Source organism: Jaculus jaculus, chromosome 14, assembly GCF_020740685.1.
Source record: "Jaculus jaculus isolate mJacJac1 chromosome 14, mJacJac1.mat.Y.cur, whole genome shotgun sequence".
NCBI lineage: Eukaryota > Metazoa > Chordata > Mammalia > Rodentia > Dipodidae > Jaculus > Jaculus jaculus.
The window spans coordinates 32,165,578-32,184,182 of NC_059115.1; the positions used below are offsets into that span (position 1 = coordinate 32,165,578).

The 18,605-nt window shown below is 41.4% G+C and overlaps 1 protein-coding gene across 1 annotated transcript in view; it reads right to left on the reverse strand.

Annotated features, from left to right (window-relative positions):
* Positions 1-18,605, reverse strand: part of Fancd2 (FA complementation group D2) — a 174,658-nt gene that overhangs the window by 94,471 nt on the left and 61,582 nt on the right. The window contains exons 17-20 of the mRNA XM_045133802.1: positions 15,967-16,098; positions 12,344-12,454; positions 4,053-4,162; positions 918-978 (exon numbers count right to left, since the gene is read on the reverse strand). Coding sequence (XP_044989737.1) covers positions 918-978; positions 4,053-4,162; positions 12,344-12,454; positions 15,967-16,098 — 414 coding nt within the window. The remainder of the gene's footprint in view (positions 1-917; positions 979-4,052; positions 4,163-12,343; positions 12,455-15,966; positions 16,099-18,605) is intronic.

Consider the following 18,605-nt stretch of genomic DNA (forward strand, 5'->3'; position numbering starts at 1 on the left):
GGAAAGTAGTATACACTTTAGAGTAGGCATGGGCTTTTCGAGTCACCATGGTGAGCCACATGTGAAGGTATGGGCCTATAACTCCAGCACTCTCAGGAAGAAGGGGCAGACCTGATACAAGTTTGAGGCTAGCCTGATCTACGTGAGTTCCATGCCAGCAGGAAGAAGGGTACCTAGCAACATCTTTTCTTTTAAAAAGTTATGAAGAAACATTTTTAAGTAAAACACACAAACAATACTCTGGCTAGAGATGCAGCTCAGTGGTTGTGCTTGTCTACCATATGCAGACCCTGAGTTCTACCCCTAGCACACATCCCATAAACCAACAGTAAGAAGAAGCAATTTTTTTTTTTTTTAATGGAACATGGGCAATTTACAGTGCTTACCACTTAAGAACATGACTTGCCCTCCTGCTTTCATTGTCCTACAGTCTCTTAGGATTTCTTGGCAATCCTGACACAGACAACCACTTTTGGTTACTGTTTCTGTCCTCATGGCACTTAAAGTTAGGAAGAAGAAGAGAATTAACAGAATCCCAGCTGTCACTATGGCAAGGGTAAACCAAAACTATGGAGAAGGAAACCCAGTCAAAATTACTTTTTCCCAAACTACTTAGGTGAATTTCTTTTTTCTTTTTCAAAAATATTTTATTTATTTGAGACAGAAAAAGAGACAGATAGAGAGAATGGGTGTGCCAGGACCTCTGGCCACTGCAAAGGAAACCCAGACACATGTGCCACCTTATGCATCTGGCTTACATGGGTCCTGGGGAATTGAGTCCTTTGGCTTTGCAGACAAACACATTAACCACTAAACCATCTCTCCAGTTCTACGTTGTTTTCCACTGCCTTTGAGATGTTATTCACTTATAATAATCGGACGCAATTCCTTAGTCACTCATAAACGTCTGAACTTACCTGTGTACAAAGTTCGTTGCTCAGGTCAGCTCTCCCTTGGGTCAAATTAGAAGAATCAGTTCTAGAATCAAGAAATTGTTATTTTATTTTTGTAATATTTTATAAGAACTGGCAAAAGGTCTAACAGTATTATCTTCTTTGAGGGATACCTTCATGGAGGCATAATGGAGTATTTATTTTGACCTACAAAAGGTGAACTACAACAATTATCCCTCACTTTTTTTCTTTTATTTTTTTTCCCCTGAGACAAGATCACACTAGGTTATCTAGGCTTAGGTCAAACTCCTGGGATCAACTGATCATTCTGCTTCAGTTGCTAAAGTGCTGGGACTCTCTGCAAGCATGAGTGTGTGTGTAACATACACATATACGTTTATATATGTATTTGTGTGTGGAGAGCAGAAGTTGTCATAAAATGTCTTCTTCCATTGCTCTTCATTGTATTTACTGAGATACGGTCTCTCAGTTGAACACAGAGCTCACTAGCTCAATTTAGCTAGTCAAGCTAGCCTGCTTGCACTGGATTACAGGTGAGCTTCTGTATATGCCTGGATGCTGGGAATCTGAATTCCAGTCTTCATGCTTGTGTGTCAAGTGCTTTATCCACTGAACTGTCACCCCAGACCCTCTCCTTTTCGGCATATAAAGGGCAAAGGTTGATGTTGGGTGTCTCCCTCTATCACTTTCCACCTTATATAGTGAGACAGGGTCTGTCACTGAACCCAGAGTATACCAATCTATATAGTCTAGCTATCCAGCAAGCTCTGAAGATCCTCATGTCTCTGCTTCCCAGTGCTGGGGTTACAGGCATCCAACACCAAGCCTGGTATTTCACATGGGGGCTAGGTATCTGAAATCACGTCCCCACAGAGCCATCTCTTCAGTCTTGACCATATGTAATGTGTGTTTGTGTGTGTGTATATATATGTGTATGTGTGTATGTATGTATGTATATAAACACACACATAATTAAAAAAAAAACAAAGGAGGGCTGGAGAGATGGTTCACTGCTTAAAGGCACTGGCTTACAAAGTCTGATGACCCTGGTTCAATTCCCCAGTACCTAAGTAAAGCCAGATGCAAAAAGGAAAACATGCATCTGCACTTCATTTGCAATAGCAGGAGGCTCTGGCACGCCTATACTCACACACATATATTCTCTCTCTCTATGATTGCAAGTAAATAAATAATATTTATTTAAAAAGAATACCCTATAGGTGAAGAGATGGCTTAGAGATTTAGGTACTTGCTTGCAAAGCCAAAGGACCCAGGTTTGATTCCCTAGGACACACATAAGCCAGATACACAAGGCAGCACTTGTGTCTGGAGTTTATTTGCAGTGGCTGGAGGCCCTAGCATGCCCATTCTCTCTCTCTTTCTCTCTCTCTCTCTCAAATAAATAAAAGTAAAATAAATTTTTCAAAAGAATACACTAATTATAATGATATGGGAAGCATTTTTTTTGGGGGGGGGGGAGGAAATGAGGTCTGATTTTGTTGCTTAAGTTGTACTTGAACTCCTGGCCTCAAGTCATCCTTCTGCCTTGGCCTTCTAATTAGGATGGGCACGCCCATCAAGAGAAAATACTTCCTCAATATATAGTATGCTCTGGACACTGTTCTAACCCCCAGATAGTCCTAATGAGTATATTACCATTTATTTCAGAGATGTGAGACTACACAGAGAGGTAAAGTAGCCTGCCTAAGGTCATTCAGCTAGAAATAAATACAGCCAGGATTGGACTCCAGACAGGCAATATGGCTTCAGCAAACAAATTATTACCCAGTACACTACAGTCTCTTCAGATTATTTTTTCTTCCTCAGATTAGTAATGCTGATTTCAAGGATAGGTCCAAAGGGTCTTAGGAATTCCTGACAAATGATTTCCAAGAAACATGAACAAAATTGAGACGTAAATTTGCAAAAGCAATATTTTCACCAAGTGCTATATCTGGTTCTTCTGCTTCTTTTTGGGGGGCATGCATTGTGTGTGTGATATGTATATATGATGTATGTGTATGTATACACCTATGCACATGCATGCACAGATGAGAGGAGGACATCAAACATCCTCCTTTATCACTCTTCCATGTTGTATCCTTTACAGTAAGTCTTTTACTGAACTTGCCTGCAGCTGTCACTTTTGGTCAGACTGGCTGACCAGAAAGCTCCAGAGATCTCCTTCTCCACCAGCCACAAAACTGGAGTTACAAGTGTGTGTGGCCATGCCCTGCTTTTTTCACAGAAATTGAGGATCAAACCCAGGCCTTCATGTTTCCATGACAAGCACTCTTACACACTGAGCCATCTCTTAAGACTCTAATGGCTCTTTACATGCAACAACTGGGGCATCAAAGAGGAAATGAGGGCATAGTGGCACACACCTTTAATCTCAGAACTTGGGAAGTGGAGGTAGGAGGATCACTATGAGTTCAAGGCCACCATGAGACTACACAGTGAGTCCCAGGGCTAAAGTGGAAAAAAAAGAGGATAAGAAGAGTCCACAAAGAAAACCTTATTTGTACCAAACATGAAGTTCCAAACAGGTTTAATACAGTAGTGCAGAGACTGGCATTATCCAATGACTAGGTCAAAAGCAGTCCCAGAAAAAAATGAATTCTATGAGGACAAGGATTCCCATTTGTAAAAAGACCTCCCAAACTACCTCTAGGTAATTTCTATGCTTAATCATGAGACTTTAATGACTGCTATTAAAAAAATGGCTATGCAGATGCACAAGGGGGCGCACGCGTCTGGAGTTCGTTTGCAGAGGCTGGAGGCCCTGGTGCGCCCATTCTCTCTCTCTCGCTCTATCTGTCTTTCTCTCTGTGTCTGTTGCTCTCAAATAAATAAATAAATAATGAACAAATTAAAACAAAATGGCTATGAAGCCGGGCATGATGGCGCACGCCTTTAATCCCAGCACTCAGGAGGCAGAGTTAGAAAGACTGCTGTGAGTTCGAGGCCACCCTGAGACTCCATAGTGAATTCCAGGTCAGTCTCGACAAGAGTGAGACCCTACCTCAAAAAACCAAAAAAAAAAAAAAAAGGCTATACAATATAGCATTTCATTTTGCAAGTCAGCAACTTGATTAGCTGATATTGAGGCATAGAAGTAAGAATTTCCATGTGTACCTGTCTTCTGCCATGATGCCAGCCATGGTGACTGCACCAATAATTCCAATAAGTTTGAACTTGGAAGTGGTGCTAGAGAGCTGTTTTCGTATCACCAGGTACATGTCATCCTGTAATAAGACAAGGATGAGAAGAGGTTAGGCTGTACAACAGAAAAATGTAAGAATTTTGGGGGCAAAACAAAAACCTTGATTAGGAAGAGTCCTATCTTTTACTAACTGTGTGGTCTATAGTAAAACATGACATTTCCCTAATATTCTCAGAATTCTGATCCATGAGATGGGAATGTTTTAATATTTAGTGACAAACTGAAAAATCTCCAGAACAATGCCTAGCACAAGGCAGACGTTTAATACAAACTGCTGGTGCTATCATGGTGCTTGCTCTCAGAGGCTGTGAGAAATACTATAGTGCTGGCTACTTAGCTAAAATAATGAAATACAATAAAATATTCAGAAATGAATTTAACAAAGGAAAGAAAAGGCTCACACATTAACATCTGTGAAGCACTGCTAGGCAGACATGTGAATGACCTCTATATAACCCAACACAAGCTTCAGGCCACCCGGGGTGGGAGAAAAGCAAAACATGGCTGAAAGAAAAAGAACTAACTGGGCATGGTGATGCTTGTCTTTAATTCTAGCACTCAGGAGGCTAAGGTAGGAGGATCACCATGAGTTCAAGGCCATTCTAGGCTACACAGTGAGTTCCAGGTCAGCCTGGACTACAGACCTTGCCTCAAGAAAAGAAAAAATGGGCCAGGCGTGGTAGCACACACCTTTAATCCCAGCACTCAGGAGGCAGAGGTAAGAGGATCACAGTGAGTTCAAGGCCACCCTGAGACTACAGAGTGAATTCCAGGTTAGCCTGGACTAGAGAGAGACCCTACCTTGAAAAAAAAAAAAAAAGAAAAGAAAAAAGAATTACTATGGGATATATTTTATAATCGTGGAAAATGTTAATAAAAATTTTAAAAAAGAGAGAGAAAAATGTTGTACATCAAAGAACACTGTGAATAGAGCAAAAATACAACCAACAGAATGGGAGAAAATCTTTGCCAACTATATATCTGACGAATTAATATCCAGGTTGAACAAAAACTCTGTGGAAATAATTCTTTAATTTTTATTTACTTATTTATTTATTTTGGTTTTTCGACGTAGGGTTTTGCTGTAGGCCAGGCTGACCTGGATTTCACTATGTAGTCTCAGGGTGGCCTCAAACTCACGGCAATCCTCCTACTTCTGCCTCCGAGTACTGGGATTAAAGGCATGCGCCACCATGTCCAACCAATATTTACTATTTTTTTTATTTTTATTATTTATTATTTATTTTTATTATTTATTATTTATATTTATTTTTATTATTTATTATTTATTTATATTTATTATTTTTTTATTTTTGCTTTTTCAAGGTAGGGTCTCACTGTAGCCCAGGTTGACCTGAAATTCACTATGTAGTCTCAGGGTGGCCTCAAACTCACGGCAATCCTCCTACCTCTGCCTCCGAGTACTGGGATTAAAGGCATGCGCCACCATGTCCAACCAATATTTACTTATTTATTTATTTGAGAGACAAGAAGAAAAGAGGAGGCAGACAGAGAGAGTGAGTATGGGCCTACCAAGGCTTCCTGTCACTGCAAACTTACTCCAGACACATGAGTCACTTAGTCCATTGGGCTTTACGTGGGCACCAAGAATCAAACTGGGCCCTCAGGCTTTATAAGCAAACGCCTATAATTGTTGCGCCATCTCTCCAGCCCTGGATGTTTTATTTTATATAAATTTTTTGTTTTTTATTTTGTTTTTTCAAGGTAGGGTCTCACTCTAACCCAGGCTGACCTGAAATTCACTAGTCACAGGTTGGCCTTGAACTCATGGAGAGCCTGCTACCTCTGCCTCCCAAGTACTGAGACTGAAGATGTGAGCAACTATATGAGCAACTATATCTGGCAAGATCATTGATATTATAATTGTTTTAGATATTTTTATTTATTTATTTGCAAGCAGAAAGAGATAGAGAGAAGACAGACAGAGAAAGGGTGGGCAAACCAGAGCCTCCAGCCACTGTAAACGAACTCAGACACATGTTCACCTTGTGCATCTGGTTTACGTGGGTCCTGGAGAATTGAACCTGGGTCCTTTGGCTTTGCAGGCAAGCGCCTTACCCAGTAAGCCATCTCTCCTTCCAGGTCAGCCTGGGCTAGAGTGAGACCCTACCTCAAAGAACTAAACAATGGCTCAGGGATTTTTGCGGAAGAGGGGGAAAGACTGTAGGAGCCACAGGTTGAGACAACATGCCCACAGGCATTCCCTCCCTCAAAATATAACTGACTGCTGTTCCCACAATGAATAAACAACAACCCTATGCAAACCCACTGATGAGTATCCACAACAGAATGGGGACAGGGACAAGGGAAAAGAGGGTACCAAACTTTAAAAATTGTTAAGTCATCATACCCATATATTAATGCTACTGTCACTTTTGGTTAGAGACTACATAGAGAATTCCAGGTCAGCCTGGGTCTAGGTCACTCTAGGTGAGACCCTACCTTTTCAGATGGCAGTGACCTTGGGATGATTCAGAAAACATCATCGTGCTGAAAAGAAGTGACAGAGTGCTCAGCACTGAAATATCTCAATCACACCTTCCAAGCTCAAGGTCCATTGCGGAAGAGGTGGCAGAAAGAATGTAAGAGCCAAAGGAAGGGTAGTACTCCTTACAATGTGCTCCTCCAGACACAAAATGGCCTAGATATCCATGACCTCACAGTGCCTGACAATACTTGCACAAGACAATCATAATAGGAGGAACAGATGGTGGCCTCAAAATAAAAGAGAGACTGATTAAGAGTGGGAAGGGGTATGATGGAGAGTGGAGTTGCAAAAGGGAAAGTGGGGGGAGGGAGGGAATTACCATGGTAAATTGTTTACAATCATGGAAGTTGTCAATAAAAAATGAATTAATTAAAAACTTATTAAGTCACATAAAAAAACTAAAAAAATAAAACTTTTAAAATATTTTTATTTAGCCAAGAATAGTGGAACATGCCCAAGCCGGGCTTAGAGTTGTTATCTGCAGAACCATATGTTTTTTATTTCCTTTTCTTCTCTCCTCCCTTCTCCCTCCCTCCCTCCCCCTTTCCTTTCCTTTTCTCTCCTTCCTTTTTCCTCCCTCTCTCCCTTCCCCTCTTCTATCCTCCTCTCTCTTCTTCCCTCCCCTCCCCTCCCTTCTCCTCTCCTTTCCTTTCTCTCTCTCTCTCTTCCTTCAAGGAACTCAGTCTGTAGTCCCAGGCTGCCGTTGACCTCACGGCAATCCTACTTCTGCCTCCTGAGTGTTAGGATTAAAGTTTGGGGGCTGAAGAGATGGCTCAGCAGTTAAGGCACTTGCCTGCAAAGCATAGTGGCCTGGGTTCAATTCCACAGTACCGATGTAAAGCCAGGTGTACAAAGTGGCACGTGCATGTGGAGTTTGTTTATGGTATCAGAAGGCCTTGGTGCACCCATTCTCTCTCTGCTTCTCTCTCTCTCTTTCTCTCTCAAATAAACAAACAAATAAATAAAATTTTTAAATTGAGGGGCCTCAGCAGTTAAGGCGCTTGCCTGCAAAGTCTAACAACTCTGATTCAGTTCCCCATTAACCAGGTAAAGCCCAATGCACAAAGTGACACATACATCTGGGATTAGCTTGAGGTGGTGGGAGGCCCTGGCACACCTATACTCTCTCTCTGTATCTCTTCTATCTCTCTCTGTGTTTGCAAATAAACTTAATTTTTTTTTGTTTTTACTGAGGGAGGGTGAGGTAGGGTCTCCCTCTAGCCCAGGCTGACCTGGAATTCACTATATATTCTCAGTGTGGCCTTGAACTCAAGGTGATCCTCCTTCCTCTGCCTCCCAAGTGCTAGGATTAAAGGTATGTGCCACCACACTCACAAGTAACAATATTTACAATAATAAAATTTTTTAAATGATCAAAATATTAAACTTGGTCATGTATATTTTGCCACAACTCAAAATAATATAATGCTTTATATCATTGATATCAAGCTATTCTAAATATTTTATTTATTTGTGAGAAAGTGAGAGAAATAGAGAAAGAGAATGCCAGGCCTCTACCTACTGCAAATGACATCCAGACACATTTGCCACCTTGTGCATCTATCAAGCCATTTTAAAATGTTCTGGTGAGCTGGGTGTGGAGGTGCATATCTTTAATCCCAGCACTAGGGAGGCAGAGTTAGAAGGATTACTGTGAGTTCAAGGCTACCGTAAGACTACATAGAGAATTCCAGGTCAGCCTGGGTCTAGGTCACTCTAGGTGAGACCCTACCTCAAAAAATGACACAATGAAATTTGAAGAAAAATGGTCAAATCTGGAACAGATCACTCTCAGTGACCTCATCCAATCACAGAAAGGTAAACACCGCATACTCTTACCCATCTACAACTCCTAACCTGAATCTACCCAAGTTACTGACATACCTAGCAAGCAACTCGAGGACCAGACAATAGGGAGGGTAAGGAGGGTAAAGAAGGGGGTGGGGGACACAAAACTGGACCCAAACAGCAATGGTACCATAAAACTCTATATCCCAAAAGAGAGACCAAATGGTTGAACCTTCACTAGGCCCTTAGAGGGAACATGGCATTCACAGGCCCTAGAGCAGGTACAATGAAAACTGACCTTTATCTCTTCCTGTTTCTGTTTTTTTTTCTCTCTCTCTCTCTCTTTCCCTCTCACTCCCCCTCTCCCTCTTCTCTCTCATCTCTCTATCTCTTTTATATCACTTATGTTTTTCTTCCTTCTCTTCTTGGATGCTGACCTATAACTCCCAGTACTAGCAGGTAGATATCATCCACAATGATATCATCAGAGAGATATATCTACATACAAGGTTTCCCAAAAGAAGACAGATTTATGTCAGAGTGTTTGATGACCCACCATAGGTTAGTGTTAAGACCCTACTGCTGAAGATACCACACACTGTTGGCACGTGACATGGCTGGAAGCTGGAAGAGAGTAGGTCCCTATACAGTCTGCGTGTCTAGTGCCAGAAGGTGCAACATGAGTGAATAGGGGAAAATGACCACTATCTGTCCAAACAACACATGGTCTAATCTACTTAGCAGCAAACAACCTGACATAATGCTCATACAAGTGCAATAGTGGCACACAGCCATGTTAGGACACCAACTGCTCTCGATTTGGCTAACTGATCTGCTCAGTGGAATGGAACCCATAGCTGGAGCTGGGAAACAAGTCAGAACCATATCCAAAAATAAGCCCGCTCTCCATTAAACTCTCTGTAAAAAATAATGGTTATCACATTTACTTGGTGATAACTTTACTCTCTGTTGGAGAATCTGCTCTCTTTTTCAGATAGATTCCTAAGGAGAGAACCACCCCATCATACCTCAAAAGGACCCCAGCTGAAACTAAGAATAATTGGGGAAACTTGCAAGAACGCTGTTTTCTTGGTAAACCAGGAACAATGGTGATGGAGATAGACACAGAGAACAATCAACCCCTACCAAACCAGATATCCAGAGATACAGAGGTGCCCAAGTTCTCAACACAGAAGCAGACCTAAAATGAACCCAACAGGGCTCAGGGAAATTTGCAGAAGAGTGGACAGAAAGAATATCACAGCTGCACTTTGGTTATGACACGCAGAGACATTTATTCCTACCCCAAACTGAAAGCTAACCCCACAATACATGACCCATATACCCCAACAAGGAGGGTCCCTGTGGAGAGGGGAAGACAGGGAGAAGGCTGACAATGCTACCAACTTGACTCTATTCACTGGCTACAAAAAATAATAATAATAATAATTAGATAAAATGTAATTTTAAAAAAGTTCTGGTAAATGCAAAAGCAAAATACAAAACAAGAATAGGAAAACAGGATTCAGGTAAATACAAACTTGCCAGTGCAGAATGCTATGAACCAATGATAATGACTGCTTCTAGCTTCTAGGGAAACAAACCAGTTGTCTAGAGGACCGAGAAAAAGGTTTTTGGGTTTTTTTTCCCCCCGAGGTAGGGTTTCACTCTAGCCCAGGCTGACCTGGAATTCACTATGTAGTCTCAGGGTGGCCTTGAACTCATGACAATCCTCCTACCAGTGCCTCCCAAGTGCTGGGATTAAAGGTGTGCGCCACTACACCCAGCTTTTTAAAAAACTTTTAACTCTAATTTTTATTTATTCATTTGGGAGATAAAAAGGCAGAGAGAAAAAGAATGGGTGTCCCCACTAGTTACTGCATATGAACTCCAGACACATGTGTCACCTTGTGCATATGGCTTACGTGGGTCCTGAGGAATCAACCCTGGGACTTTGGCTTTGCAGGCAAGTGCCTTAACCGCTAAGCCATCTCTCCAGCCCATAAAATACTTCTTAAAATATAACATTTTCGGGCTGGAGAGATGGCTTAGTGGTTAAGGCACTTGCCTACAAAGCCAAAGAACCCATGTTTGACTCCCCAAGACCCATGTAACCCAGATGCACATAGTGGTACATGTGTCTAGAGTTTATTTGTAGTGGCTGAATGTCCTGGCATGCCCATTCTTTCTCTCTGCCTCTCTCTCTCTCTTTCAAATAAAGTGAATAATAATAATAACAACAATAATAAACTGTGAGCCAAAAGAAATCCTGAAAAAATAAAAATAAATAAATAAGTAAATAAAAATATTTATTTAGAGCTGGGCCTGGTGGCACATACCTTTAATCCCAACACTGGGAGGCAGAGGTAGGAGGATTGCAGTGAGTTCAAGGCCCTGAGACTACACAGTAAATTCCCGGTCAGCCGGGGCTAGTGAGGCTCTACCTCCCCCCCCCCCAAAAAAAAGGGAAAATAAAATAAATTGGGCTGGAGAGATGGCTTAGCAATTAAGGTACTTGCCTATGAAGCCTAAGCACCCAGGCTTGACTCCCCAGAACTCATATAAGCCCTCTAAGCCAGATACATAAGGTGACACATGCGTGAATGCGCACAAGGTAGTACATGGGTCTGGAGTGCAGTGGCTAGATGCCCTGGCACACCGATTCTCTCTACCTCTCTTTCTCATATAAAATAAATAAATAATAAGCTCTGAATGTCAAAGCCAGTCTAGTAAGGATTAGTACCACAAGGTGGTACTCCCGATAAAAGAGGTATGAGATATAATTCTAGCCTAATAACCTCTCCCTTTGCTTGTTTTTTTTTTTTTTAACTCCCACCCCATGGTTAGGGTTAGGGTTAGAAATAAAAATGAAAGCAAGTCTAAATGAAGTTCATCTTATATGTAGATGTTCCTTAAGAAATAAGAGAACTGTTACCTTTAGGAGGATTGCTGGGGCTTTCTGATCCCAACCTTCTAACTGCATAACAGCCAGGTTCAGGTTCAATGAAAGACCTATCTCAAGAGTTAGAGGTAACTGGGTGTGGTAATGCACACCTTTAATCCCAGCACTCTGGAGGCAGAAGTAGGTGGAGGTCAAGGCAGCCTGAGATTACATTGTAAATTCCAGGTCAGTCTGGACTTGAGTGAGACCCTACCTCGAAAAATTTAAAAAAAAAAAGAGGTGAAAGAGCCAGGCGTGGTGGTGCATGCCTTTAATCCCAGCACTCGGGAGGCAGAGGTAGGAAGATCACTGTGAGTTCAAGGCCACCCTGAGACTACATAGTGAATTCCAGGTCAGCCTGGGCTAGAGTGAGACCCTACCTCGAAAAACCAAAAACCAAAGAGGTAAAAGAGTGATAAAGGAGGACATTTGATGTCTTCCTCTTGCCTCTACACATACGCACATAGACCACACACATGTGCATACAACACACACCATGATAATAATAATGAAGGGAATTCTGCCTCTAGACTATTCAAAACAAAACCTGAAAGGCTTTGCTGACTCAATTTCATGGCTAGCTACTTATATAAATGCATCTCCATTCTAACAAACTGAGCTTTTTATTTTATTTTTGAGAAATGGTTTCACTATGTAGCCCAGGTTGGCATGGAACTCAATCTTCCTTCCACAGCCTCCCAAGTGCTAGCATTAAAGGTATGTGCCACCATATCAGGCTCAGGCAGTTTCTTAAGGGCAAAATATCTAAAAACTAGTATCTCAGTATCAGGCATACAATAGGCACTTAATGTTTGTAAGTAAGAAAAGAATGAACAAATGCTGAGACCATGGCAATGTACTGTTTCCACTATTGCTGCATAGGCTAAAGTTATTTTATAGCAAATATCAAATAAAGAGGTTTAAAACATATGGGTTTTTTTTTTTCCCAACATATGGCCTCTTACCTGAATGTGATTGCTGGTTTCATGCTGTCTGCTAAATGCCATTTTGCTGAGAATATAGAAAAGCTTTCGTATTTGCTGAGGGGACATATTCTCCAGATAATCTAAAAGGCCCTGTAACAAAAAATAAATTCAACAATGAGGCTAGCACATAACATGTTTTTAGTTGTAAGATTATTTTAAGGCAAGTTACAAGTAAGGAATTTAGCATCTCACAGCAATTACCTCTGAAAAGTTACTTGTAAGATCCATAAAAAATATTCCCACAGTTCATCCCCATAAGGGATGAGGAAAAAGAAGGGTGGTAAGAGGGGATTATTATCAGGATATTGTCTATATGTATGGAAATTCCAATAAGCTTCATGCTATCACGTCTGTTCCATTATGGAAGCCAGCTCCCTGTTGGCTGGCTATCGTAGTGCTGGAGAATGCTATTCAAGCTCTGAGTGATAACAGTCATGGAATAGTATGAACAACCAGTGGATCCTACAACCTACAAAAATCAACCAACCAAGCAAGATGAACACACCAGTGGCACTTAAGTTATGGGAGTAATCAAAGCAAGTCATAAGCTATGGCTTGGACGGTCATAGAGGGAAGCTTCCACTGTTCTTTAGCTAAATGGAGAGCCTTCGGAATGAATATATTTATCCCCTTTGATCAGTGCTGACCTCACTCTCAGAGAAAACTGCTTTTTACAGATAGTGACGAATACCAGAGAGACCCAAGACCCATCAGAATGACAAGAAAATCAAGCCAAATATCTAACATGGGACAAGTCACCTCTATCACACTTGCCATGGCCAGGGAAACATCACAGATGAAGAAGCAGATTAAATATGAATGCTGCTCTCACAGCTAAATTTGATAACCTCCTCTAGCGAGATGGTGACAGACACTGAGGAGAGTCAAAATGCGTCAAAGTACAAAATCAAAGGCTCCTGAGAGCTCAACATTAAAGGAAACTTCATGCCTTCCAGGACTTAGGGAACAATGTGGAAGAGGGCTGGAAAGAATTTAATAGCCACAGGGTGGAAAGACATATTGTATGGCATTGTCCTCTCCACAGGAACTGACTAATGCACTCATGACGTCACAGTGACTACCAATGCCCTTGCTGAGGAAGACCTTCAATGGAAAGGAGCTGGGGGTGAGGGAAGGAAGATGGGACAAAAAAATAACATGGAGGGAATACAATACATAATTTGCAGTATGTTTATATATTAAAATTCCCAGCTGGGTGTGGTGGTATGTGCCTTTAATCCCAGCACTCAGGAGGCAGAGGTAGGAGGGCTGCCTTGAGTTCGAGACCACCCTGAGCCTACAGAGTGAATTCTAGGTCAGTCTGAGCTACAGTGAGACCCTACCTTGGAAAAATTAAAAAAAAAATGCCCAATAAAAATTTTCTGATCACCTAATATTGGAATAATAATAGCTATACTATCTTTCAAAATTGGCCTGAAGATGAACCAGTAATAGTAAAAGCTTTTAATTAAAAATACTTTCAAGCCAGGTGTGGTGGTTCACACCTTTAACTCTAGCACTCGGGAGGCAGATCAAGACCACCCTGAGACTACAGAATAAATTCCAGGTCAGCCTTGGCTAGAGTGAGACCCTACCTTGGGAGGGGGAAAAAAAAAATAGAGAGTCTAGTTAGGCAGTAAAAGGGATTCAGTGAAGGGGAGATACAGGAGGGGAAATGTGGGAGGGTGGTATAAGGGGATTATAATCAGGGAACATTATATATATATATATATATATATATATATATAGAGAGAGAGAGAGAGAGAGAGAGAGAGAGAGAGAGAGGTTGTCAATAGTTTTTTTTTTAATAAAAATATTTTCTGGGCCGGAAGTGGTGGCTCATGCCTTTAATCCCAGCCCTCAGGAGGCAGAGGTGGGAGGATTACCAAGAGTTCACGCCACCCTGAGACTCCATAGTGAATTCCTGGTCAGCCTGGGCTAGAGACCCTACCTCAAAAACTATATATATATTTTCCCCCTGGGCTAGAGAGATTGTTCAATAGTTAAGGCATTCATGTGCAAATCCTAATGGCTTGAGTTCAATTTCCTAGTACCCATATGAAGCAGATGCACAAAGTAGTGCATGCATCTGGAGGTTGTTATAGCAGCAGGAGGCCCTGGCTTACCCATTCTGTCTCTCTGTCTCTGTCACTCTCTGATTGCAAGTAAAATAAAGTATTAGGGCTGGAGAAATAGCTTAGTGGTTAAGGTGCTTGCCTGTGAAGCCTAAGGACCCAGGTTTCATTCCCCAATACCCACATAAGCCAGATGCACAAGGTGGCAACATGCATCTGGAGTTCATGTGCACTGGTTAGAGGCCCTGGCACACCCATTCTTTCTATCTGGGTCTTTCAAATAAATAAATAAATAAATACACACAGACATTTGTTTTTTTTTAATTAGGCCAGGCGTGTTAGTACATGCCTTTAATTCTAGGCACTTGGAAGGTTGAGGTAGGAGATCACCATGAGTTCGAGGTCAGTCTGGGCTAGAGCAAAATCCTACCTTAAACAAAAACAAACTAATGATGTAAACATATCTTCCCTGTATTTTGCTTCTCTCTCATAGTACTTTTCTCACCCTTTCCTCTTTGAGGTTTCTCAACATTGAATCTATGCCCCAGGTCTCCATTTCAAGTTACTGTTCTTTGGCTTTCCCTCTCCTTATTCAATGCACTGTTCTCTCAAAAGTTATTACAGTTATCCTAACCACCGAAGCCAATGGCTTCTTCAACTTTACCCTTTATATCATCCAACATTTTATACAATTTCCTTTCTCAACCTCTTCTTCCTAAAGACGCTGCTACGCAACATCATCTTACAATTTGTTATTCACCAATCTTGTTTTCTCATTCTCCTTCCACAGACATGTGTTCTAGCCTGCTACTTTGAAATGCTCAACATTTTTGCACTCTTTTTGACTTCTATGATTTTTTTTTTTTTTTTTTTGAAGTATGATCTCACTGTAGTCCAGGATGACGTGGAACTCTGTAGGCCAGTCTGGTCCTGAAATCATGGCAATCCTTCCACCTCTGCCCTCTTTAGTACTGGGATTAAAGGTGTGTGCTACGCTTGGCTCATTTTTTATTTTTTTTACTTCATTTTATTTTTTTCTGATTTATTTTTATTTATTTGAGGGGGGAGGAGACGGGGGGGCAGAGAGTGAGAATGGGCACACCAGGGCCTCTAGGCACTGCAAATGAACTCCCAACACTTGCGCCACCATGTGCATGTGGCTTATGTGGGACCTGGAGAATCCAACCTGGGTTTCATTTCCTTTCTTTCTTTCTTTTAAAGGTTTTTATTTATTTATTACACAGAATGGGAGAGAGAGAAAGTGAGAATGGGAACACCAGGGCCTCTAGCCATTGCATATGAACTCCAGATATATGTGACATCATGTGCATCTGACTTACGTGGAGCCTGGAAAATTGAACTAGGGTCCTTAGACTTTGTAGGCATGCACCTTAACTGCTAATCCATCTCTCTAACCTTCATTTTTTTTTTTTAATCTTTTATCTTAGTACAGCTTGTTAGCAGGTATCAGACAACTCACATGTATGAAACAAGAAAATTGATTTGATATGACAGTGTAGGCAATACCTTAACAAAAACAGCATTCAGCCTCATAGCAGATGGGTTTAGTACTATCAACTCGAGGAAGACATCCAATGCAGTATCAACTTCAGCTTCATTTCCACTACAAACATGGGTCACAAGGGCACCAACTACTTCCTACACAGAAGACCAAAAGGACAGGGTCAAGAAAACACATGGCATAGCCATCTTACAGGGTTGTATGTGCTGGGATTAAAGGTGTGCACACACCCAGCTTTTGAAGATTCCTTTTATTTTTTGTTTTTCAAGGTAGGGTCTCACTCTAACCCAGGTTGACCTGGAATTCATTATGTGGTCTCAAGATTGGCCTTGAATTCACAGTGATCCTCCTACCTCTGCCTCCCAAGTGCTGGGATTAAAGGTGTGTGCCACCAAACCTAGTGTCTTTTATTTTTGAAACAGGGTCTCATTCTAGCCCAGGCTAATGTAGAATTCACTCTGCAGCCCAGCCTTCCCTCAAACGATTCTCCTATCTCAGCCAGGGTTTAAAGAAGTAAAGTGCGTGTCACCGTGCCCTGCAGTTTCTTTCTTCTTTTTGGTTTTTTAAGATAAGAGTCTCACTCTAGCCTAGGCTGACCTGGAATTCATTATGTAGCCTTGGGCTGGCCTTGAACTTATGGCCATACTCCTACCTCTGCCTCCTGAGTGCTGAGATTAATCAGATGTGCCACTACACCTGTCAAATGTTGCAATTTCTTGAAAAGACTACACTTAAGAGACCTATAGTGGTTTATAGGTTTTCTATACATAGTACAGGTTAGACTTGCATGATTCCAAGAAAACATGGGTCATGATGCTTCCTCTAAGAAATTGGGAGGTTACAAAATGGTCTACAATGGCCAGGCGTGATGGCACATGTCTTTAATCCCAGCACTCGGGAGGCAGGGGTAGGAGGATTGATGTGAGTTCAAGGCTACCCTGAGAATACATAGTGAATTCCAGGACAGCTGGAGCTAGAGTGAGACCCTACCTCAAAAAAAAAAAAAAGGTCTGCAATGAATGTCTTCTCTTCCTTTATACTGCTGCTTCATAACTGAGTAATATAGTTTTCTTGGTTGCAATACCTATCTTATGTTGGCTATACTGACAGGTCTACTTTAAATTAATAGAAAAAATTGTGGGCTAGAGGAATGGCTTAGTGGTTAAGGCACTTGCCTGGAAAGCCAAAGAACCCAGACTCAATTCCCCAGGACTCATGTAAGCTAGACACACAAGGTGGAGCATGTGTCTATATTTTGTTTGCAGCAGCTACAGGCCCTGGTATAATAAATAAAAATTTTAAAATAGAAAAAAAAAGAAAGAAAAAAATGCTTCAGGGGCTGGCTTGTGATAGACACTTACCTAGCATGTGTACAACACCCTGGGTTTGATCCACAGCTATGTAGTAGAAATAACTTTTTAGACAAATTTTCATTTGTAAAAGTTCTATTCAAAGACTGGAATGATTGAGGTATCCCCCATAAACTTAGGTGTTCTGCATGCTAGGTCCCCAGCTGATGGTAATTTGAGAATTAAAACCTCCTGGAGGCAGTGTATTGTTGGGGGCGGGCTTATGGACATTGCAGTCAGCTTCCCCTTGTCAGTGTTTGGCACACTCTCCTGTTACTGTTGTCCATCTGATGTTGGCCAGAAGGTGATGCTCACCCTCTGCTCATGCCTTCATTTTCCCCTGCCATCATGGAGCTTCCCCTCAAGTTTGTAAGCCAAAATAAGCCTTTTTGTCCTACAAGATGCTCTTGGTTGGGTGTTTTCTGTCAGCAATCCTAACCTGACAGCAACAGATGGCTTAGTAGTTAAGGTGCTTGCCTGCAAAGCCTAAGGACTCAGGCTCAATTCCCCAGTAAGCCAGATGCACATGGTGGCACATGTGTTTGAAGTTTGTTTACAGTGGCTACAGGCCCTGGCATGCCCATTCACTATCTGCCCCTCTCTCCTCCAAATAAATAAAATTATTTTAAAAACAAACAGTTCTATTCAAATGTGCTTAAACATTGCTAATAAAAGAAATACTATATATAAAAACATAATGTAAGCCAGGCATGGTGGCTCAAAATTATATTTTCATCATTCAAGGGGCTGAGGCAGGTAAAATCTCCATGATCTCAATGCTACTTTGGGGTACAACAGTGAGGTCAGGACAACTGATCTATAGAGTAAGCCCTGTCTCAATCCCTCCCACCAAAATAAGCAAGACATTTTATTCTTACTAACTTTCTACAAATATAACCCTTTTACTCTGGGTATGTGCTAGTAAATTTTGTGTCTTATGTTCATGGGTAGGGAGAGGCCTCAAGCATTCCTCACTTCTTTATATTCCTTTTTAAATAAAATATTTTATTTATTTATTAGAGAGAGAGAGTGAGAGGCAGCTATATTGAGAGAGAATGGGCATGCTAAGTCCTGTAGCCACTGCAAACGAAATCTAGACACATGCACCACCTTGTGTATCTGGCTTATGTGGGTACTGGAGAATCAAACCTGTGTTCTTTCTTAGGCTTCACAGGTAAGTGCCTTAACCACTGAGCCATCTCTCCAGCCCCCACTTCTTTATTTTCTACTATACATTTTCTGAGAGAACAACTTTAGGATCAACTGGAAGCTAATTACTTACAGCTATCATTCCT